At 41.6% G+C, this 24,614-nt stretch overlaps 1 protein-coding gene across 1 annotated transcript in view; it reads left to right on the top strand.

The window, feature by feature from the left end:
* The window catches only part of LOC124606008 (proton channel OtopLc-like), a 136,227-nt gene that overhangs the window by 9,787 nt on the left and 101,826 nt on the right, over positions 1 to 24,614 (top strand). Inside the window, 4 exon segments of the mRNA XM_047137971.1 lie at positions 717 to 818; positions 5,856 to 5,970; positions 16,514 to 16,620; positions 24,381 to 24,448. Coding sequence (XP_046993927.1) covers positions 717 to 818; positions 5,856 to 5,970; positions 16,514 to 16,620; positions 24,381 to 24,448 — 392 coding nt within the window.

Below are 24,614 nucleotides of genomic sequence, written 5' to 3'. Positions count from 1 at the left end.
CATCGGTCCCTAGACTTACACTCTACTTAAACTAACTTATGCTAAGAACAACACACACACTCAAGCCCGAGGGAGGACTCGAACCTACGGCAAGAGGGGCTGCACAGTCCGTAACATGACGCCTCAAACCGCGCGGCCACTCCGCGCGGTCAGAGTATTTGAAATTGTGTCATTTCAAATGTATATGATTCTGCTTAATACCTGGCGTAGGATAAACGACATGGTTATTAAATTTAAACCAAGAACACTTCAGACGATATAAACGAAATAATTAAAGTATTGTCTATGAATTCTTTCACTTGGGCACGTAATGTTCGTCATCTACATGGAAGCATAACTTGATAGGAGACTTCTTGAGCTATCAAAGAAAGGTTCATTTCACAATGCAGGGATGTGTACGGAGTAACTATTTTAGGAAGAAACAAAGGCTTGGATGCAGTACGCAGATCATATAATAAGACTGAATACAGTTTGTGAACGCAGTATGGTATTTCACAGTAAGCACTTTTTAGTGGATGCAGGTTCCAATAATAGTGATGCAGGGATGAAGCACCAAGCACGAGAACACTAGCATGGAGAGAAGCATCAAAACAGCCTAGGGACTAAAATCCACAAAAATAACAAGTGATAAATATGTTGTTTTTTTTTGTAAAATATTTACAAGAATTTTGCTGCCCACGATGTTCCGCGCTGATACCTGGCGTTCTCATTTTCAGGTTGCTCTCGAATGGCAACCCAGACGAGAGACTCCCTGCCGGCAAAGGCGACGCGGAGGCAGCTGCTGCGGCCTTCAAGAAGAAGAACCGCACGCTAGGCGAGTGAGTACACCTGAGCAAACACGATGCACGCACTTTCACTCTTTCTTTCGCAATCCATTTTAACAATGAATACCTTTCGCAACATGTTACCTTAATTGAGTAATTCATTTTGCGAAATCTAATTGAAGGGCGTTCAGGTCTATTTATTCATAATACTGTGAAACGTACTTTCCTGCACCCAACCCCTAGAGTTCTTGCAAGTCAAAGGGTATATTAAACACGTGACCTGACCACGTTTCCGTCCATGGGACACCTGTCGCATTAGCCTGTGAATTGTTCTGGTAACTTTTAATATTTATTAATTGTAGGCAAGATTGTGGTCAGTGTTGTAAGTTACATTCTAAACAGCAGCTGGTTATCATTTCGAAAATAAAATATTTATTAATCCTTAACTTAATATCGTCAGAGACGTAACGTCGGATACCGTCACTATCTAGATTACGAAAGTGCCAAGTCGGCCACACCTCGAACTGTTCAAAGTTCTATTCGAAGCTATTCGAAGAAGCTATGTGGAGTCCCACACAATTCAGGTCACAGTTAGAGCCCATAAAACTGTCTCTAAACTGCTCGACCAAAATATTTCAGTCATTTCCCCCAGTTCCGAATCTACTAGTTTTTATTCTTCCGTAAATAATTTCTGTCAGTGTTTTGCAGCCATGACTTATTAAACTGATAATTCGGCACTCTTCACACCTGTGAGCAGTTGCTTTCTTTGGAACTGCAACTATTATATTCTTATTGTAATACGAGGGAACTTCCGCTGTCCCATACACCTTCTACACCAAGTGGAGCACTTGTCGTGCCTGACTCTCTGAACGTCTACAGTAGTTCTGGCCTTGTTCGACTTAGGTTCTTCAGTGCTCTGTCAAATTCTTCTCGCAGTATCAGATCTCCCATTTTACCTTTTACTTCCTCTTCCCTGTCTATAAAGTTCATTTCCCTTGTTTAGTCCCTCTATACACTCCTTTCTTCTTATCACCATTCCCTTCTTTGCTCAGTACTGATTTTCCATCTGAGCTCTTGATATTAGCAGAGGTGATTTCCTTTCATCCAAAGGTCTCTTTAATTTATTTTATAGATCATATCTGTCTTCCCCATAGTGCCATAGTTTTCTATGTCCTTACATTTGTCCTCTGACCATTCCTACTTCATCATTTTGCACTTTCTGTCAGTCTCATTTCTTATATCTCTGTATTCCATTCGCGAGCTTCATTTGCTGAATTTTCGTATTGCTTTCTTTCATCAGTTAATTTTAATATATCCTGCGATTTTCAATGATTTCTACTAGGTCTTTTATATGTAGTGTGCTACCTTAACTGTTTCTTCTCTCAAAGCTTCTTCTTTCAGACAATCGTTGTCTAATGCTCCGTTTGAAACTCTCAAAAACATCTCGTTCTTTCAGCTCATCTATGTCCTGTCTCCTTCATTTCATAACTTTTAGCAATTTCTTCAGTTTCAATATAATAATTAATTAATTAATTATGGTCATATTCCACCTCTGTCTTACAGTTTAGAATCTGGTTCCTATATCTCTGCCTAACCATGACCTCCTTACATTTACAGGGCTCTGGAAGAGTGTTTGTGCCTCTCTACGTGATCTGACTAAATGTGACTCTGGGACACATTCTAAAGTAAACTTAATAACAGAGTGAGATCCGTTTCTTCTTAGAACATTCCACCTACAACACGAATAGCTCCCTCACTGAGTACCAATCGACGCTGTGCATCAGTGCCAGAAAGGAAATCCTCGGACTTTCTTCATCACAGCTGCTGACTGAAGTAGAGATGTAGGGCACATAAAGCTAGAGGGTCTTTACTTTGCACTGTCTCCATGATTCACAAAATGTGATTTATTATTTGACATTACATACTCTGCCTATAATATAAGATGCGAATGAAAAGGTACTTGCAGATGGAGCCAGCAAGTTTCCTACAGCTGAAAACAACTTACTGTGAGAGTTAATAAATAATACTTTTCGTAAAAGTCAATTCATGTGAACACGAGCTCAGCCACCCGTTTATGGGGCCATGCAATCCTCTCAGATGACTTCAAAGGTCACGGGAAAACAGTCGAACAAAGTATCGACCGGATCCAAACCCTATCGCTCACACCCATGTTATTTCAAAAGCTCCATATATCTTTGTGTTGCTTCGAGAGACATGATACTATCCCACAACGAACTGCTTCGCAGCGGATTCATCGCTGTGAACGCTGTTGTCACCAATTGTATTCCAGACTATTCAACACATTCTCATACGTTTAATGGAATGCGTAGACATTACAGCAGAGTTTCTCCTTCCTTTGCGTAGGTACTCTTACAAAGATTTATAACATTCGTATGTACAAGGATGTGCTGAAAACTAATGCCTCCGAATTTTTTATATGAAAATACCTACAGCTTTTTAAATGAAACAGATTTTTTTAACATTCTCCATCGTTGTTTTCATGCCTACATATTTATTTCTCAACACAGTCACACTGACGACGGTCACATTTCTCCCAGTGAAATCCCAGTTCGTTGGCACCTTCACTGCAGAATATTTTACTTGGATGACGGAGCCACAATCTCACTCTCTGCTTTCGCCGCTTTTGGGAACAGATGAAAATGGAATGGGCCAAGTCGGGACTGTACGGAGGATCATTGATGACAGCGCCCCAAGACGTCCCTTCAAGGAGAGAGTATTCCATGTGTGAACGGTTATAAATTCGACTACAGCACGCTTTTTTCTCGCACTGACGTAGTCACGTTACACACGACCACGTCTCACAGTGCAATTCGGAGCCCTACAGCGGCAGAGAGATGCAGCTTGCACCAGCGGAGCGCGAAAGTCGGCCGAGTAATATGCATGATGTGTAACATTTCAACCGATATTGAGAACAGAATTACAAATTCGGATGCGTTACTTTTCAGCACGCTCCCGCACAATCTGATTTTGTTGTGTCGGCTACTGTGGGAGTCAGCACCGACATAAACAAGGAAGGAGAGAAGTTGCAATGGCCGGTGGCAGGAATCCAAAATGATCTGTAGTTGAATTGTAATTCAACACTTTATTTCCAATAAGAAAACAAAATAACTTCTCATATGAAGTGGCATCCTGTGCCTCCTAGTTACAAGTACTCTAATTATCTATTAGTATTCGCAGAACGTAGGCTAGGTATCGTCCTCCAATTACTCTGTACTCACGTTCTCGAAGTCTGCCACCGAATTTGGCCGACCATTGATGGGGCTGCTGGTTAAATCAGCGTTGACAGGGGGTACTGAAATCTGTCTCCCTGGAGGCTGTCCACTCTTTCCATTGACGCTGCACTGGACGGTGTGCAGTCGACGCATTGCAACTGTAGAGATTTCTACTTCAATATGTTATTCATCACGTTTCCTATAGAACTAAATTCATCTCTTTCACTTAATCCCTCTGCTTCTCTTAAATTGTAAGTGCCGAATACAAAATGTAAAAGCTACTACCAAATAAGAATGCGAATCGTTTATCACTATTCCCTGACAGGTTACGTATCATTTCGGAGTGCTACCATTCAGAAGTTAATCAATTCTTGCAGTCCGTTTTTAGCTACCTCACTTACGTAAAATCAGTATTTTTTCTGTGTTATCATTAGAATTTATTATTTTAAGGAACATGGAATTTTACGTATTGCACAGTGCACTTGTAAACTCATATACTGCATAATACACTGAGAAACTTTACAGAAATGCAGTGAAAAGCGAATACAAATTATGATGAATTCCACACTATCGCACTGACTAGCTCTTCAAAAATTGAGTCCTTCTGTCAGCTATAAACAAAGTACTTAACAAATATCTATCAGTGGCAAAATGTAATTCTACAATCTCACTCAGTGAATGTATAATTATGCTACTATTTTTTTTCTAATTTTCAATATAGCTTCAATAAAATATTTAAATCCTGTTCTTCTGTAGGAAAGCTATCATTTATCAAACTCGCATAGCGTTTTTGTACGAAACGTCTGTTTGTTTAATTATAAGTACATTATTGTTCTACATGTGGGAGAAGGTACATTTTTAACTATGAATATCTGAAATACTTTCATGAAATATTTTGCTTAAATTTGGCTCTATTCGTAGTTTCTTTTATTTCCTCAGTGGTTAAACTTTTTTTGTAACTAGACACCACAAAAGTTACTAATCAGTGTCCTCTATATTATTTATGTACTTCCATTGGCATCATCGTTTTGGCTTTTTCAATCCAATATACTCTCCTTGCACCCATTTTACGCAACATTATTCTACTATTTTCTTCATCTAAAAGAAATATGTTTTCCGAATGTTAAATGCGTTAGTGTATGACTGTGTTTGAATAAAGGAGCAAGTAGGGAGGGACGAACAGAGAGAATAAGCACGCGAAGTGGCTATTTGTTGCATTAAATCTTTAATTTTTCATCATTCACTATGAAAGATATTTGCATAACCCCTTTTTCTGCTTGTCATAAAGTATTTTCGCCGTATTTATTTGTCTAGTAAGCATGTCAATTACCATTGCCTCCATGAATAAAGAATATGCAGAGCTTACTGAACGTCTCGGAATGAGACTCGAACCAAGACCCTTGCATTTCCAAGCCAGTGCAATACCATTTGAGTCATCCACACAGAGCTCAAAATTCCGGCGGAAGGTAATGACTTGTGTTCGATTTTCGCTTTGACACGGGTTTTGTCTGCTATCTATAAAGTGGAATATTAATTATGGTATGAATACGTAGGCTCAGTCGAGAAAGAAGATTAATTTATTGAAATGAAGGCAACAGATTATTCAGGTGTGAAAGATGATCATGGGTTCTCCAGAAGCTAGGGACCAGATATTAGTTGTTATCCTGTATTAACCTGAGCGTCTGCTTTATTTTAAGCTAACTGCAAATAAGCTGAGCGCCTCACAACGAAATAATATTGTCACTTGACTCTTCTACAGATTTCATGAGTGAAAAACATTTCTAGAGTTGTAATGCTGCCATGCAACACATCACTTAGTCCTTGAAATAACTGGACAAACTTTGTGCAATTGTTCTAGTGACGCCCTCAGCACGATCCTGTCGGCGCTCTACGCCAAGCTGCTGGTGGTGGTCGGCATAGCTATGCCCATAACGGAGGTGCTCTCTGCAGAGGTGCATGCAAACTACTTCCAGGTGAGTATTTCGGGCCGACTACATGTTACTGTGCCCCAAGACATTTTCAACGCAGGAGAGAATTAAAGTCTTGTTGTCATTTCGCAAAGGTGGCAGTGACAAACTCAAGAAGATAGCCCGTGCATTACACGACATTGATTACTTGTAGAATATACTAAACGTATGAGGTCCCTGTAGTTGCACAATTCTTCAGGCTGAAGCTACATGGTAATATGCAAACTCATCTCCATCTTATATGAGTGACTATAAGGTTACTTCTGTCTGAAACTGAGCAGATTGTTAAACGCGCGATACCTCAACTTACTATGGAGCAACAAAAGTGCTAAAATTTTGCATTATGTTATTATACACAGTCGTACAAAACGTAAGGATCAAAGTAACTTTAGCATGATGCGTCACTGACAAGTGAAAAAGCTCAGTGAAACGTTGACCATACTTAGAAGGCAATGGAAAGAAATACGCAATCAAACAAAAGGACATTTTTATTGAAAGACAATTATTAGACTGAACTAACCACCGCTTTGATGATCGCCTAGATATTACAAAAGATAGGTCATGGTTCTTAATACCGTGTGTAATTATCATGACGGCAATGGATGCTCTGCAATGTGCTCCCATGTTGACCACAAGCTTGATAAGGACTGCTTTTGGTAGCACGTTCCATTCCTATACCAGTGCGGTTGACTGCTGCTGGATGGTCGTTGGTGCATGTGAACGTGATCCAGTACGCCCCCCCTAGCGTGCTCAAAGATTTGGAGGTCACTATGCCTTTGCTGGTATAAGCTGGTAGAAGAAACTGGTAGAAGCCGACCTCAGGGAAGACCAGTTTGGAATCCATAGAAATGTTGGAACACGCGAGGCAATGCTGACCCTACGACCTATCTTAGAAGATAGGGTAAGGAAAGGCAAACCTACGATTATAGCGTTTGTAGAGTTACAGAAAGCTTTTCAGAATGTTGACTGGAATACTCTCTTTCAAATTCTGAAAGTGGCAGGGGTTAAATAAAGGGAGCGAAAGGCTATTTACAATTTGTACAGAAACCAGACGGCAGTTATAAGAGTCGAGGGAAGCAGTGGTTGGGAAGGGAGTGAGACATAGTTGTAACGTATCCCAGATGCTATTCAATCTGTGTATTCAGCAAGCAGTAAAGGAAACAAAACAAAAATTCGTAGTAGGAATTAAAATCCACGCAGAAGAAACAAAAACTTTGAGGTTTGACGATGACATAGTAGTTCTGTCAGAGACAGCAAAGGACCTGGAAGAGCAGCTGAACAGGATGGGCAGTGTCTTGAAAGGAGGATATAAGAGAACATCAGAAAAAGCAAGACGAGGATAATGGAATGTAGTAGAATTAAATCTGGTGATGCAGAGGTAATTAGATTAGGAAATGAGACGCTTAAAATAGTAGATGGGTTTTGTTATTTGGACAGCAAAATAACTGATGATGGTCGAAGTGGAGAGGATACAAAATGTACATTGGCAATGGCAAGGAAAGCGTTTCTGAAAAAGAGAAATTTGTTAACATCGAGTACAGGTTTAAGTGTCAGAAAGTCTTTTCTGAAACTATTCGTATGGAAGTGAAACATGGACGATAAATAGTTTGGACAAGAAGAGAATAGAAGCTTCAGAAATGTGGTGCTACAGAAAAATGCTGAAGATTACATGGGTAGATCACGTAGAAGGGACTGAGTAGAATTAGGGAGAATAGGAATTTGTCCTCCCCCCATGAACCATGGACCTTGCCGTTGGTGGGGAGGCTTGCGTGCCTCAACGATACAGATAGCCGTACCGTAGGCGCAACCACAACGGTGGGGTATCTGTTGAGAGGCCAGACAAACGTGTGGTTCCTGAAGAGGGGCAGCAGCCTTATCAGTAGTAGCAGGGGCAACGGTCTGGATGATTGACTGATCTGGACTTGTAACATTAACCAAAACGGCCTTGCTGTTGTGGTACTGCGAACGGCTGAAAGCAAGGGGAAACTACAGCCTTAATTTTTCCCGAGGGCATGCAGCTTTACTGTATGGTTAAATGATGATGGCGTCCTCTTGGGTAAAATATTCCGGAAGTAAAATAGTCCCCCATTCGGATCCTCGGGCGGGGACTACTCAGGAGGACGTCGTTATCAGGAGAAAGAAAACTGCCATTTTACGGATCGGAGCGTGGAATGTCAGATCCCTTAATCGGGCAGGTAGGTTAGAAAATTTAAAAAGGGAAATGGATAGGTTAAAGTTAGATATAGTGGGAATTAGTGAAGTTCGGTGGCAGGAGGAACAAGACTTCTGGTCAGGTGAATACAGGGTTATAAATACAAAATCAAATAGGGGTAATGCAGGAGTAGGTTTAATAATGAATAAAAAAATAGGAGTGAGGGTAAGCTACTACAAACAGCATAGTAAACGTATTATAGTGGCCAAGATAGACACGAAGCCCATGCCTACTACAGTAGTACAAGTTTATATGCCAACTAGCTCTGCAGATGACGAGGAAATTGAAGAAATGTATGATGAGATAAAAGAAATTATTCAGGTAGTGAAGGGAGACGAAAATTTAATAGGCATGGGTGACTGGAATGCGAGAGTAGGAAAAGGGAGAGAAGGAAACATAGTAAGTGAATATGGATTGGGGCTAAGAAATGAAAGAGGAAGCCGTCTGTTAGAATTTTGCACAGAGTATAACTTAATCATAGCTAACACTTGGTTCAAGAATCATAAAAGAAGATTGTATACATGGAAGAATCCTGGAGATACTAAAAGGTATCAGATAGATTATATAATGGTAAGACAGAGATTTAGGAACCATGTTTTAAGTTGTAGGACATTTCCGGGGGCAGATGTGGACTCTGACCACAATCTATTGGTTATGAACTGTAGATTAAAACTGAAGAAATTGCAAAAAGGTGGGAATTTAAGGAGATGAGACCTGGATAAACTCACTAAACCAGAGGTTGTACAGAGTTTCAGGGACAGCGTAAGGGAACAATTGAAAGGAATGGGGGAAAGAAATGCAGTAGAAGATGAGTGGGTAGCTCTGAGGGATGAAGTAGTGAAGGCAGCAGAGGATCAAGTAGGTAAAAAGACGAAGGCTAATAGAAATCCTTGGGTAACAGAAGAGATACTGAATTTAATTGATGAAAGGAGAAAATATAAAAATGCAGTAAACGAAGCAGGCAGAAAGGAATACAAACGTCTCAAAAATGACATCGACAGGAAGTGCAAAATGGCTAAGCAGGCATGGCTAGAGGACAGATGTAAGGATGTAGAGGCTTATCTCACTAGGGGTAAGATAGATACAGCCTACAGGAAAATTAAAGAGACCTTTGGAGAAAAGAGAGCCACTTGTATGAATATCAAGAGCTCAGATGGAAACCCAATTCTAAGCAAAGAGGGGAAAGCAGAAAGATGGAAGGAGTATATAGAGGGTCTATACAAAGGCGATGTACTTGAGGACAATATTATGGTAATGGAAGAGGATGTAGATGAAGATGAAATGGGAGATGCGATACTGCGTCAAGAGTTTGACAGAGCACTGAAAGGGCCCCGGGAGTAGACAACATTCCATTAGAACTACTGACGGCCTTGGGAGAGCCGGTCCTGACAAAACTCTACCATCTGGTGAGCAAGATGTACGAGACAGGCGAAATACCCTCAGACTTCAAGAAGAATATAATAATTCCAATCCCAAAGAAAGCAGGTGATGACAGAAGTGAAAATTACCGAACTAGCAGTTTAATAAGTCACATCTGCAAAATACTAACACGAATTATTTGCAGATGAATGGAAAAACTGGTAGAAGCTGACCTCGGGGAAGATCAGTTTGGATTCCGTAGAAATGTTGGAACACGTGAGGCGATACTGACCTTACGACTTATCTTAGAAGAAAGATTAAGGAAAGGCAAACCTACGTTTCCAGCATTTGTAGACTTAGAGAAAGCTTTTGACAATGTTGACTGGATTACTCTCTTTCAAATTCTAAAGGTGGCAGGGGTAAAATACAGGGAGCGAAAGGCTATTTACAATTTGTACAGAAACCAGATGGCAGTTATACGAGTGGAGGGGCATGAAAGGGATGCAGTGGTTGGGAAGGGAGTGAGACAGGAATGTAGCCTCTCCCCGATGTTATTCAATCTGTATATTAAGCAAGCAGTAAAGGAAACAAAAGAAAAATTTGGAGTATGTATTAAAATCCAGGGAGAAGAAATAAAAACTTTGAGGTTCGCCGATGACATTGTAATTCTGTCAGAGACAGCAAAGGACTTGGAAGAGCAGTTGAACGGAATGGACAATGTCTTGAAAGGAGGATATAAGATGAACATCAAGAAAAGCAAAACAAGGATAATGGAATGTAGTCGAACTAAGTCGGGTAATGCTGAGGGAATTAGATTAGGAAATGAGACTCTTAAAGTAGTAAAGGAGTTTTGCTATTTGGGGAGCAAAATAACTGATGATGGTCGAAGCAGAGAGGGTGTAAAATGTAGAGTGGCAATGGCAAGGAAAGCGTTTCTGAAGAAGAGAAATTTGTTAACATCGAGTATAGATTTAAGTGTCAGGAAGTCGTTTCTCAAAGTATTTATATGGAGTGTAGCCATGTATGGAAGCGAAACGTGGACAATAAATAGTTTGGACAAGAAGAGAATAGAAGCTTTCGAAATGTAGTGCTACAGAAGAATGTTGAAGATTAGGTGGGTAGATCACTTAATTAATGAGGAGGTATTGAATAGGATTGGGGAGAAGAGAAGTTTGTGGCGCAACTTGACTAGATGAAGGGATCGGTTGGCAGGACATGTCCTGAGGCATCAAGGGATCACAAATTTAACATTGGAGGGCAGCGTGGAGGGTAAAAATGGTCGAGGGAGACCAAGAGATGCATACACTAAGCAGATTCAGAAGGATGTAGGTTGCAGTAGGTACTGGGAGATGAAGGAGCTTGCACAGGATAGATTAGCATGGAGAGCTGCACCAAACCAGTCCCAGGACTGAAGACTACAACAACAACAAGGAATTTGTAGCACGACTTGACTAGAAGAAGGGATCGGTTTCTAGGACATGTTCTGAGGTATCAAGGGATCACCAATTTAGTATTGGAGCGCGGCGTAGAGGGTACAAATCGTAGAGGGAGATCACGAGATGAATACACTAAGCAGATTCAGAAGAATGTAGATTGCAGTAGCTACTTGGAGATGAAGAAGCTTGCACACGATAGAGTAGCATGGAGAGCTGCGTCAAACCATCTCTGGACTGAAAACCACAACAACATATGCCTATGCAATATGATGGCTTCCCACACCTTAACAAGTGGTGATCATGTTCGACAATGTTCCTGGTTGCATTACGTATCCTCATATGTAGAGAGATGGAATGCACCCTGGAACATTTCCAAACATGATGGTTTTGGTTGTCCCGGTGTTATGGTGTGGGGAGAGAACGTTGCACAGGCGCACATAATTACAAATATTCGAACAAGGTACACTCACCGATCAACGTTATTGTGACACTGTCCTTCTTCCCCATCTGGGCTTTACACGGATGCATGTGGCCCTGATTACATTTTTATGGATCACAATCTGTGGCGGCATCGACAAGCCACAGGTGCAACAGCTGTTGCAACGAAAGCATATTTGTCGAGTGGACTGACCTACCCGTTCTCCCAGCTTAAATCCCATCTAGTGCATGTTGGGTGCATTGTGTAAATGTATTGCAGAACGTCCACATGTTCCAACGATCATCCAGCAGTTGTCACCCTGCTTGTGGAGAAATGGAACGCCTTACCACAAGCACTCCTAAGTAACCTTGTGGCCAGAATAGGAGCACGTTGTAGACTACTGATGGATGGTTATTGGAACATGTGGACGTTCTTTGATACGTCTACACAATGCATCCCCCACGTGCTCGATGGGATTTAAGACGGGAGAACGGTCAGGTCCATATTTATAGATTTCCTGCCGGCTTTCGGTACCGTACCTGACAGTTGACTTCTAATCAAATTGTGTCCTCCTGGAATATCGTCCCAGTTATGCGACTGGATTCTTGATTTCATGTAAAAGAGGTCATAGTTCGTGGGTTTTTGATGGAAAGTCATCGAATAAAACAGAAGTAATTTCTGGCGTTCCCCGAGGTCGTGTTATAGGTCTTCGGCTGATCCGTATGTATATAAATCTGAGCAGCCGTCTTAGGTTGTTTGCAGATTGCGCTGCCATTTATCGTCTAGTAAAGTCATCATAAGATCAAAACAAGTTGTAACACGATTTAGAAAAGATATCTGTATGGTGCGGCCAGCCGGGGTGGCCGAGCGGTTCTAGGCGCTACAGTCTGGAACCGCGCGACCACTACGGTCGCAGGTACGAATCCTGTCTCGGGCATGGATGTGTGTGATGTCCTTAGGTTAGTTAGGTTTAAGTAGTTCTAAGTTCTAGGGGACTGATGACCTCAGCAGTTAAGTCCCATAGTGCACGGAGCCATTTGAACCTCTTTTTTTTTTTTTTTTTTTGTATGTTGCGAAACTTGACAATTAACCCTAAATAATGAAAAGTGTGAGGTCATCTACATGAGTGCTAAAAGGAATCCATTAAACTTCCGTTACACGATAAATCGATCAAACCCAAAAGCGTAAATTCAACTAAATACTTAGAAATCACAATTAAGAAGAACTTTCACTGCAAAGAACATACAGAAAATGTTGTGAGGAAGGCAAACCAAAGACTGCATTTAATTGGCAGAGCACTTAGAAGATGCAACATATCTACCAAAGAGACTGCCTGTACTATGATTGTCCCTTCTCTTTTTAAGCTCTGCTGGCGGTGTGGGATCTTTACCAGATAGGCTTCATGGAGCACATCGAGAAAGGTCAAAGGAGGGCAGCACGTTTTGTATTATCGATAAATAGAGGAGAGAGTGTCATGGACATGATGCAGAATTTGGGGTAGACATCATTAAAACAAAGACGTTTCTTGTTCCAGTGGGATCTTCTCATGAAATTTCAATCACCGACTTTCTCCTCCGGAAGCGAAAATATTTTGTTGAAGGCGACCTACATGGAGAGAAACAATCACCATAATAAAGTAAAGAAAATCTGAGTTCGCAAGAAAAAAATACAGGTGTTCGTTTTCCCCGAGCGCTGTTCGAGAGTGGAATGGCAGAGAGTTATTGTGAAGCTGCTTTGATTAACCGTCTGCCAAACACATATGTGTGAGTTACAGTGTAGCCGCGTAGATGTACGTAATAATATGTACAGCATGCACTGCCGTCTGTAGTGATCACAAACCCTATCTCTGTGCCTTCAGTGTAATTATTGATTTGGAATAGAAGTGTCACGACCGTTCGCCTTGTTGGGTATTTCTTTCAGTTACCTTTCGTACTATACTGTAGCAGTTCGTTATATGTATGGCCCAAGTTTCACTGAACTACGTTACTTGTCAGTGTCCCATCATGAGAAAGTTAGTTTCCTCCTTAAGATTTGACCACAAATCTATTTTACTGTTTGAAGTGTTGTTAGTTTACATGTAGTCCTGTGTGCTCATTACTTAGATGCTGCACCTGTGTTATGGCATCTTGGGTGTGATGGTTCTCTTACAGTAGGATGAATCTTCACTAGAATTTGTAACTTTTCAAGTGTAACTTTGTAGTTGTTTGTGTCTATTTGTATCAGTAAGTAACTACGTGAAACGTCCGAGTTTGGAGTTCCTATATATACAAAAGTGTACGCTATATCCAAAGCATTTATACAATCTTTTCATTGTAGATCATCTGTATGTTTGTACATTAGCCTAACAACAGTAATACACATACAAAATATACATATGCAGTATAGTAGCTAGAGGTAATCTGAATCTGTGAGAAGTGAATGAACACTCACTGTTCCCTAAACCCACTAGGTAATATCTGAACGTTACCATATTAATGATAAGGCTTACCTGTGCAACAACGGAAATGAAGCTGTACTATGCAATGAAATTACAAGGTGAGGTCGAAGAAATCACGCTGCTTTTGGTATTACTTAAATAATTCTCTGTAAGAGCTCTGCGAGCAAGCGATGCAGCAACAAATCAAATGTTAGTAATCTGATCACACGAGCTACAATCTGTGTCCGGATAATCTTACCTTAGAAATCTTTGAGCACGCAGGTGGAATGTGAAGGCTAAGTAAAGAATAACTTGAAAGCTACTACCATTGGTTTTCGTATTAATTAGCGGAACTCGAGAATGTGAACATGTATATATTGCCGATCGCTGTTGTTAACAATAGCAGTAGACTTGAATATACAGTAGAAGGCTCATGAAATGAACACTTTAGATAAGATTTCCTCCTACAAGTAAGTATCCACATATATGTATAGACTGCAATTTCGACGCGGTAATCTTTCTGTTCTTTCTGTAAGGGCATCTGTTTCCATAATTGCACAGTGTTTCCCTTCCGATTTATTTAGTAATACTTCGTCCATCTTCTATCGGATTTTCGTATAAAATTATAGTTATCCAAATAATAGTTTCCGTTGTGACTTAAACAGAGTTATTTGTTTCAATTAATACAGCAGTCTTGGCGTTATTTCAGAATACATTTTCTACCAGCACCGAAACTCTTGTCAAACCATGAGCTTATTTCTGTCTCATAAGAAATCACTGCTTGTAAACGTACCATTTTTCGTACATATGTATTTGGGCAGGAACATCTTCAAGAATAAGAAAAAAATAGGAATCGTTGGAAGATAGCTCAGCAGTACAAAACGAATAGTAAAACACTCGCATGTGTAACGCCTTCCTGAAATGTGTTGTGTGCTGAACTGGGTGCTATATGGGTGATCAATGTGGTGAAACAGCCCAACACCCGCTACGAACACCCGTTGCTTTTTCTTTGGCTAGTTTGCTAAAATTTCCAAGCTTAAAATATTTGCAGTAAATGGCTACTGAAACTGGTAACCATACAAATACGGTTGTCCACACTGCACTGTCACAACCGTTCGTCTCTATCGTGTTTTACTAGGCTCAGTTGCTCAACACGATGACATTGAAATATATTCTGTGCCAACGTCGCACTGTCTTTTTATTTTCAGAACGGCAGCACTATAGTGGCTTTTCTTCGGTTATACAATACTGGTAGGAGGAAAACCTCAGAATGTAGATAGATTTAAATATCTAGAGGAATAAATGAAGAAATTGTTCTGGCATCAGAAAGGTATAGGAATATGACACGAGCGTTTTTATCAAAATTGCCGTCTTCATAATTATTATCCAATAAATTAAAAAGCCCAGGCGATTTAAATTAACCCCAGCAAAACAAGAGTACAAGTATGATTAAAGTTAATGTCAGTGATTGCCACATCCAATTTCTATAACTTCGCATTAAATTCTTCTTCTGGAATCTATTTACGTGTAGTTGGAAGTGTTATTGAGTACAGGTTGAGCAAAGGCCAAAAAAAAAAAAAAATGGTTCAAATGGCTCTGAGCACTATGAGACTCAACTGCTGTGGTCATCAGTCCCCTAGAACTTAGAACTACTTAAACCCAACTAACCTAAGGACATCACACACACACATGCCCGAGGCAGGATTCGAACCTGCGACCGTAGCAGCAGCGCGGCTCCGGACTGGAGCGCCTAGAACCGCACGGCCACCGCGGCCGGCAGCAAAGGCCAGCCGAGCTGGGGAGATAGCCAGAGTCTGGTCATTAGGGGGAAACGTAGGCATTTACGAAGGACGGGCACCGCCAAAGGAAGGATGGATGTAGGTAGAAAGTTCGGAACAGCATACTGCGTGGGGTCTAAAGTCCGTCAAAGAGCCATCTTCTGTGTTGTGTCCTAAACGCTGGAAGGCGATTGTATCGTGTTTTAACTTGGACGGTCTGCCAGCTCTGAAGAGATGTGCCACGAGCTGACAATAAGAGATTGAAGCATTGCAGCGCCCTGACCTCTGCAGGAAACCACTAATCTGGGACAGCCAGACCCAACGCAATACAGAGATAGAAATTAATGAAGCAGGGTGAGACGGAAGGCCATATTGCGTTTTTTTTGTTTAAGGACAGGGGACCCGCAGCCGTCAGGCTGGTGACAAGTTAACTGCATTGTTGTTGACTGTTTTAAGAAACAGTAACAGCATCTACCGTCGGATAATATCAATAAAGTCTGTTGTGGGAGAAATCGCTGTTTATGAACTTCCAGCATGCTAGAGTGGCTGTGGATCAGCAACTTCTGTTACTCAATAGAACGAAAAACCAGTCCAAAGTTGCAAATTTTACTTTTTTATTCACTCGATTACTAGTTTCGGGCAGAGATCCGTTTTTAAACCATCGCACTGTTCACAACGACCATTGCAATGTAGCGGTTTTGCTTGACATTCCCTTTGCTACTATTGGTGACTGTTTAACTGGAAATTCTTGTCACTAGTTGTTTGGTCTTTGAACATCATTTTAGTGATCACAGAGGCTGTATAATGACTTTCGAAGTTCGTATTTCTGCGTAACTATATGTAGTAACACGATAAGAGAACGAAAAACTTGTTTTAGATGTAGAAGTCATGATTAGTTGATAACCCGATAATTTCGATTTCTCATTTCAGGGATTCTACCTGTATCTCTACGTTGGAAGTATTCTTTACATGTGCTTCATTTACATGATTCTGCTGAAGAGTCGCGCTGTCTACAAAATCATCAACAGATTCGGTAAGTGCTTGTTCAGAGAAGATATGTTCCTGTGACTCGTAAGCCGAAATAGTGTCTCCTTTTTTTATACCAACATGGAAGTGTAAGACTTTTTAGTCGCAATACTGAAGATGTAATGATCCTACATTCGTTGTGGAAATTGAGCCAAATGGCACATTAGGTAAAGTCCTGGATCCCAAATCAGTAAGGCATTTGTGACTGGACAAAATTACGAGAAAAAATTCCATTAAATGAAAATGGTCTCTGCTATACTTTTCTTTGTTGAAGTCCAGCTGTTTCGTATGGATTTAACGTCTTATACACATAACGGCATTATTAAACAATCTAGTTGAAAATGAAAATAATTAAGATTAAATGTAACATTCTAAAAGTCAGACGTTTTCATTATAATTCAACTGAACTTGGATAATTACACCCTCATAGCTTATAGTGGGTTATCACCCTCTAATTATACGAGAAGGAAAGTGCATGAGATGTGAAATTTATTTACTAGAGTTAAGGCGGAGACAAACAATTGCGTTTAGCATAATTTGTAAATAATTTTATTCACAGTCATGACCTGCCAAACAAGTTACACGTAGAAATTCCAGTTAAATAAAAGGATAATATGTGGGAACTCATAGATTGTATCTAGGGAAGCTGGAACAAAGTGTTCAACATATATTAGTCCTGACAACAAAGAACGTAAAGTCATTCTACTCCGACAGCTTCTCTCAGCGGTCTCTTTGACTTCAAGTAACTCTCCTAATTCGCAGAACTTTATGTAGGTTTATAAATCCAGCCTGTCGTGCGTTAACTCTTCATGACAACTGGGTCATGGCATGTAAGCCACTCATCTTAATGTATATAAATAACGGATTTTCCCGATAGGATCAGCAGCAGTATACGACTGTGCGCTTAAGATGCTGTTGTCCACAGGTAAGGCGTGGAAAAAAAAAGTTCAGTTGGTCTTGAATGATAGCTGTATCAAAATGAGCATAACTGTAAGATATTATTGAGTTCTTTCTCTCTATTGTAGACAATATTTGATTACAGGATTAGAGTGAATATGTAACATCATATGAGTATTTAGGGGTAGCGCTAAGAAGCGATATGAAATGGACGATTACAGTTAATCAGTATTAGGAAGGTGAACAGTTTACTTAAATGTACTGAAAGGGTTCTAGAGCATTGTTCCAGTCTTTGGAATCCTTTTCATGTACGCATGATTAACATCGAGCGAATTCAAAGATACGTTCCTAGGCTCGTAAGAGGACGGTGTAGCCCATATAAAATGTAACGGAAGTGCTCGGGGAAATTATATGGGAATCTTTGGGAGACCACTTTTAGTTCCCGCGAAAAACATTGGATACATTTAGATAACGGGTATGGAAAGTAGACTTTCCACTTACGTAAAATAAGGGAAAGGCAACCACTGTGGTTGGCTGGGAGTATTAGTACAGGTACTTCCTGATAGCAAACCCACCACCTCTTACATAATCCTCTAAATGAACCACATCCTGACCTGCAATTATTTTATTTTCGAAAGTCAAATATATAAAACAAACAAATCCGTGGGACTGAAATGGTTACTCACATGACATCATCCTGTGCTAACTCATTTATGGGATTTAGAGGCATCTTTCCTATCCAATAGAGGCTTCTTGTGCGGTTCAGGTTCATTGATTATAGTTTCATGATCTGCACTCGTGGGAAGGACAACCACTGCTCTTTCCCCCATAACCTCAACCGTACTCCCTTATCCGCTTCATCTTGTCCATCTTAGCTCTGCAAGCCATCACCCTAGATGTCGACTACCATCTCTCAGCTCCATAAATAGTGTGTTCATATCAAACGCACCATCCACCAACAGTACCTCCACCTTCATAGCTGTCATTCATTCCGTGTGGAAAAGTATCTTCCTTATAGTTTCGCCACCAGGGAACGTCGCATCTGCAGTGGGAAAAAAGAGTTGTCGAAATATACCGATAATCCTACAAGAGCCTTCATTGACAGACAATGTCCTATCCAGCTCATCCATAAACATGTCTCCCGTTCCATTTCCGTCTCTGACATGGGTAAACCTGTTAAACAGCTACTGACTACCAGTCTCCTGATCTCCCAGTATCACCCCGGCCTTGAAAAGCTCAGTCACATCCTTCACCAAGGCTATGACTATCTCTCGTTATGCCCTAAGATGAGGGGTATCCTACCCAAAGTCGTGCCTACCGAATAATCTTTCCCATTCCTCTTTTAATCCCTCTCCCAATCTTGCATCCCACGGGTCATTCACTTGTAGTCGGACCAGATGCCAGACTTGGCACATACACCCACCCACAACGGAAATTTCTTATCCAATAAAAGGCAGGAATACACGTGAAATCAGCCATGTTATATATCAGCTATGCTGCACTGTACAGCATTCTATGTGGGTATGACAAATGACCAGCTGTATGACAAACTGCAAACTTCACCATCCAGTTGCCGAACATGCTGTGCATCAAAACACAAACGAGGTTAACAGCTGCTCCACTAAGCAGCCATTAGGACGCTTACTATGAGCAAAGTTTCCTCAACTGCAGAGGTGGGATTGTCTCCTGTATATCTTTCACTCTAGCCAAGCTCCTGCTCTAAACCTCCGTTAACACGATTCCCTCAACCTCACCGTACCGTTTCCCTTCTCTCTTCTGTCCGCAACACCGCTGCACCATCTGAATCGTGTACCAACTTCTCCCACGCCTGGACGCGAGAATTCTGTTTCTCTCTCTCTCTCTCTCTCTCTCTCTCTCTCTCTTTTCTGGCCCTCTCCCTCTCCCCCCACCCTCACCCACCACCTCTCTCCCCCCTTTTCCACCCTCTCTCTGTCTCCATTTCCTGTCTCCTTATTCATCTCGACCTTCTTGTCCTTCCCCCCACCTCGTTTTCACCCCTCTCCCCCTCTCTGTCTTACGTGCTTCTACTCTCCATACTCCTTTCCTCTTGTAAATAGTCCTCACGGGTTTGCCGCCGTATCACGTAGTGAAAATTCCACAATATTTCCTCAAAGCAACTGTCCGATATCTTCAGGTGGTTCAACCTTGCTGGTGGCTAGGTACGACTGACGGTATCCGCACGTCGACGCCCCGTTTCTTAGGCGCGAAAATCACGCATGCGCAATGATGTGCATGTCCGTACCCAAACGCCCTCTGCCGAAAATCGCAGAGCGCCTCTCCTGCGCGTGCGCTGTACGTTGTGTTTACTAACGGTACTGCCAGACGCTAGTCACTAAAAAACCGTACTACGACTTTGTTATGACGGGTCTGTTATCGAAAAATCTTGATTTCCGCTTCGTGATTTAATAGCAGCCAATTCAGGGTTCCGGGCTGTGCGCAGTTGAAATCTTGCATCCCTGTTAATGAGATTATTGGCTGTACGGATATGTATTGCTTCCTTGATGACGCAGTCCCAAAAAGATAGTGCCGGGGATAAGACCTCCGTCTTTTCATAAATCATGTGATGTCCTGTATTCAGACAGTTTTCCGCAATTGCTGACTTTTCTGGTTGACGAAGGCGTGTATGACGCTGATGTTCATCGTAGCATTCTTGTACTGTGCGACATATCTGGCCTATACAGGGTCGTCCATTTATCGTGACCGGGCCAAATATCTCACGAAATAAGCGTCAAACGAAAAAACTACAAAGAACGAAACTCGTCTAGCTTGAAGGGGGAAACCAGATGGCGCTATGGTTGGCCCGCTAGATGGCACTGCCATAGGTCAAACGGATAACAACTGCGTTTTTTAAAATAGGAACCACCATTTTTATTACATATTCGTGTAATACGTAAAGAAATATGAATGTTTTAGATGGACATCTTTTTTCGCTTTGTGATAGATGGCGCTATAATAGTCACAAACATATGGCTCACAATTTTAGACGAACAGTTGGTAACAGGTAGGTTCTTTAAATTAAAATACAGAACGTAGGAACGTTTGAACATTTTATTTCAATTGTTCCAATGTGATACATGTACGTTTGTGAACTTATCATCTCTGAGAACGCATGCTGTTACAGCGTGGTTAACTGTAACTACCATATTAGTGCAATAAATGCTCAAAATGATGTCCGTCAACCTCAATGCATTTGGAAATACGTGTAACGACATTCCTCTCGACAGGGAGTAATTCGCCTTCCGTAATGTTCGCTCATGCATTGACAATGCGCTGACGCATGTTGTCAGGCGTTGTCGGTGGGTCACGATAGCAAATATCCTTCAGCGCTCCCCACAGAAAGAAATCCGGGGACGTCAGATCCGGTGAAGTGCGGGCCATGGTATGGTGCTTCGACGACCAATCCACTTGTCATGAAATATACTATTCAATACCGCTTCAACCGCACGCAAGCTATGTGCTGGACATCCATCATGTTGGAAGTACACCGCCATTCTCCCATGCAGTGAAGCATCTTGTGGTGAATCAGTATAAATTGCACCATCTAGATTGTCATCGATAAAATGGAGGCCAATTATCCTTCCTCCCATAATGCCGCACCATACATTAACCCGCCAAGGTCGCTGATGTTCCACTTGTCTCCAGCCATCGTGGATTTTCCGTTGCCCAGTAGTGCATATTATGCCGGCTTACTTTACCGCTGACGGTGAATGACACTTCGTCGCTAAATAGAACGCGTGCAAAAAATCTGTCGTCGTCCCGTAATTTCTCTTGTGCCCCATGTCAGAACTGTACAAGACGTTCAAATTCGTCGCAATGCAATTCCTGGTGCATAGAAATATGGTACGGGTGCAATCGATGTTGATGTAGCATTCTCAACACCGACGTTTTTGAGATTCCCGATTCTCGCGCAATTTGTCTGCTACTGATGTGCGGATTAGCCGCGACAGCAGCTAAAACACCTACTTGGGCATCATCATTTGTTGCAGGTCGTGTTTGACGTTTCACATGTGGCTGAACACTTCTTGTTTGCTTAAATAACGTAACTATCCGGCGAACGGTCCGGACACTCGGATGATGTCGTCCAGGATACCGAGTAGCATACATAGCACACGCCCGTTGGGCATTTTGATCACAATAGCTATACATCAGCACGGTATCGACCTTTTCCGCAATTGGTAAACGGTCCATTTTAACACGGGTAATGTATCAGGAAGCAAATTACGACTATTACAGCGCCATCTATCACAAAGCGAAGAAAGTGGTCCAACTAAAACATTCGTATCTCTTTACGTACTACACGAATATGTAATAAGAAAGGGGGGGTTCCTATTTTTAAAAAACGTAGATGTTATCCGTTGGACCTATCGCAGCGCCATCTAGCGGGCCAACCATAGCGCCATCTGGTTTCCACCTTCAAGCTAGACGAGTTTCGTTCTTTGTAGCTTTTCGTTTGATGTTTATTTCGTGAGATATTTGACCCGGTCACTATCAATGGACCACCCTGTATATGCGGCCCCACATTGACAAGGAATCTTGTACACATCACATTTCCTGAGGACAAGATCATCCTTAACCGAACCTATTTTTGCATATGGTTGAATAACACATTAATACCATATCTTCCGAGGACTCCTCCGATTACTGACGGCATGGCACCAAAATATGGCAAAAAGGCCAAAGTGGTGTGTGTCTTCGTATCTTCATTATGCTCCATATATTGAACTCGGTTGGGCCTGAATGAATTACGTATCTGTCTCTCAGAATAACCGTTTTGTCGGATCACTGTCTGCAAATGTTGTATTTCACTCGACAGGCTATCAGGATCAGATACCACATGTGCCATATGAAATAACGTACGTAACGCACTACCGCATTGTGCAGGATGATGGCAGCTTGTGGCCTGCAGATATAGATCTGTATGCGTTGGCTTGCGGTAGACGCTGTGTCCCAAACTTCTATCTGCTTTCCTTCGTACCAAAACATCAAGAAAAGTTTTTTTTTTTTCACTTCCATTATGAAGTTTATATTCCGACAGAGCGAATTCATCTGTTGAAGAAACGTAGGTAGAATATCTAGTCCATGTGGCCACACCACAAATGTATCATCCATATACCGCATAACAAAATGGTTCAAATGCCTCTGAGCACTATGGAACTTAACTTCTGAGGTCATCAGTCCCCTAGAACTTAGAACTACTTAAACCTAACTGACCTAAGGACATCACAGATATCCGTGCCCGAGGCAGGATTCGAACCTGCGACCGTATCGGTCGCACAGTTCCAGACTGAAGCGCCTAGAACCGCTTGGTCACTCTGGCCGGCTATACCGCATAACACAAGAACATATGTGAGGTTAAGAACATATGTGAGTTTGACAAATTACGTATCAAGAGGGGTAGATTTTTGAAGCAGCATTGTATTTTATCTGAGATGCCGCGACAAACAAACCATCCCTTCGTTTGCATTTGTGCCTGCATTTACTATTGATTACCAGCAAATCAGCCTCAACAGAAAGGTGAGAATTTGTGTTTGGGGGTCTGTGTGGCTGCGTGTGAGTGTGTGAATTTCTGCTAGAAAAAGCAAAGAACTCTAAAGCTATTGTGAATACTGTTTTGTGTTACACATTTCTTTGTATTACACATCAGTGCACTATGGGTGAGCGGTTGTCTTTTCCTTGCTTTCTGTATTGTTCCATTCACGAATTTCTTTGCACTTAAATACTGTAAACCATCGGACAGAGGATCTTCCTTTCTCCTGTGGCTTTAGAATAGAGCATGAGCACAACATTTAGGAGAGACATTACACAGAAACTAGCAATAAAGAGAACATTGTACAAGAATTCGAAGGTTTATTTAAATATACCATAGTTAAAAAGGATAAGTAATAATGAAAATTCCAGAAGTAATGACATGGGTAGTTTAATTTCACAATTTTCTTTTTATGTTTGTCCAAAACTAGACTGTAATGTTACGAATAACAACTCATCCTTAGGTATTTTATGCTCCAATAGCAGCTGAATTTGCACAAATAATCATAGGATTTGGTCCCGCCTGTTCCCGCAAACCACAAAATCTTTCGACTGATGACAAGGTCACAAAATAAAATATGACCAGGTATCCGACCAGTCGACTGTTCCACAAAGCCCAAACTGATAGTAATTAATATTTCAATAAGATAATAACACAGTGATGATGACAGAGACGTGCAGAATCGTGTTTGGGAGTAAAAAGCAACATATGAATAATTCTTTCGTTTGCAAAAACAGTCGGAAATCAGTGTTATTATTTTTCTTGGAACTGTTCATTTTGTACAGTCTTGGATGTTTAATCATTGCACACCTCCTGGCAGATTAAAACTGTGTGCCGGACCGAGACTCGAACTCGGGACCTTTGCCTTTCGCGGGCAAGTGCTCTGCCAACTGAGCTACCCAAGCACGACTCACGCCCCGTCCTGACAGCTTTACTTCTGCCAGTACCTCGTCTCCTACCTTCCAAACTTTACAGAAGCTCTCCTGCGAACCTTGCAGAACTAGCACTCCTGAAAGAAATGATATTGCGGAGACATGGCTTAGCCACAGCCTGGGGGATGTTTCCAGAACGAGATTTTCACTCTGCAGCGGAGTGTGCACTGATATTAAACTTCCTGGCAGATTAAAACTGTGTGCCGGACCGAGACTCGAACTCGGGACCTTTTAATCTGGCAGGAAGTTTCATATCAGCGCACACTCCGCTGCAGAGTGAAAATCTCATTCTGGATTCCACACCTCGTCTGGATTATAGACAAAAGAAGTATAAATGTAAACTTGGCGCGGTTTGTGTTGCAGGTCAGCCGGAGGACAAGTACGAGCATGCGAGGCGTCGCTCGTTGTCGGCAGCCCATGTGGCGCGCTACGGCAGCTTCTACCTGCGACTGGGCGCCACCGGTAAGGCTGCCTTCTCATTCCTATCCTACAGCAGTCCTCCCCAGGTGGTTGATGGTTGTTGCCTATAACATGCTCTGTCTCTCTAGAAGCATCTGAAAGATAGGCCTACGTGATATAGGCTCCGGCATCAGAAAGCACGGATCAGCACAGTATTTTTACAACACGT

The sequence above is a fragment of the Schistocerca americana genome, chromosome 3, assembly GCF_021461395.2.
Source record: "Schistocerca americana isolate TAMUIC-IGC-003095 chromosome 3, iqSchAmer2.1, whole genome shotgun sequence".
Taxonomy (NCBI): Eukaryota; Metazoa; Arthropoda; class Insecta; order Orthoptera; family Acrididae; genus Schistocerca; species Schistocerca americana.
Note: the sequence above shows the minus strand (reverse complement) of the source record. Positions and strands in the feature narration are given on the sequence as shown.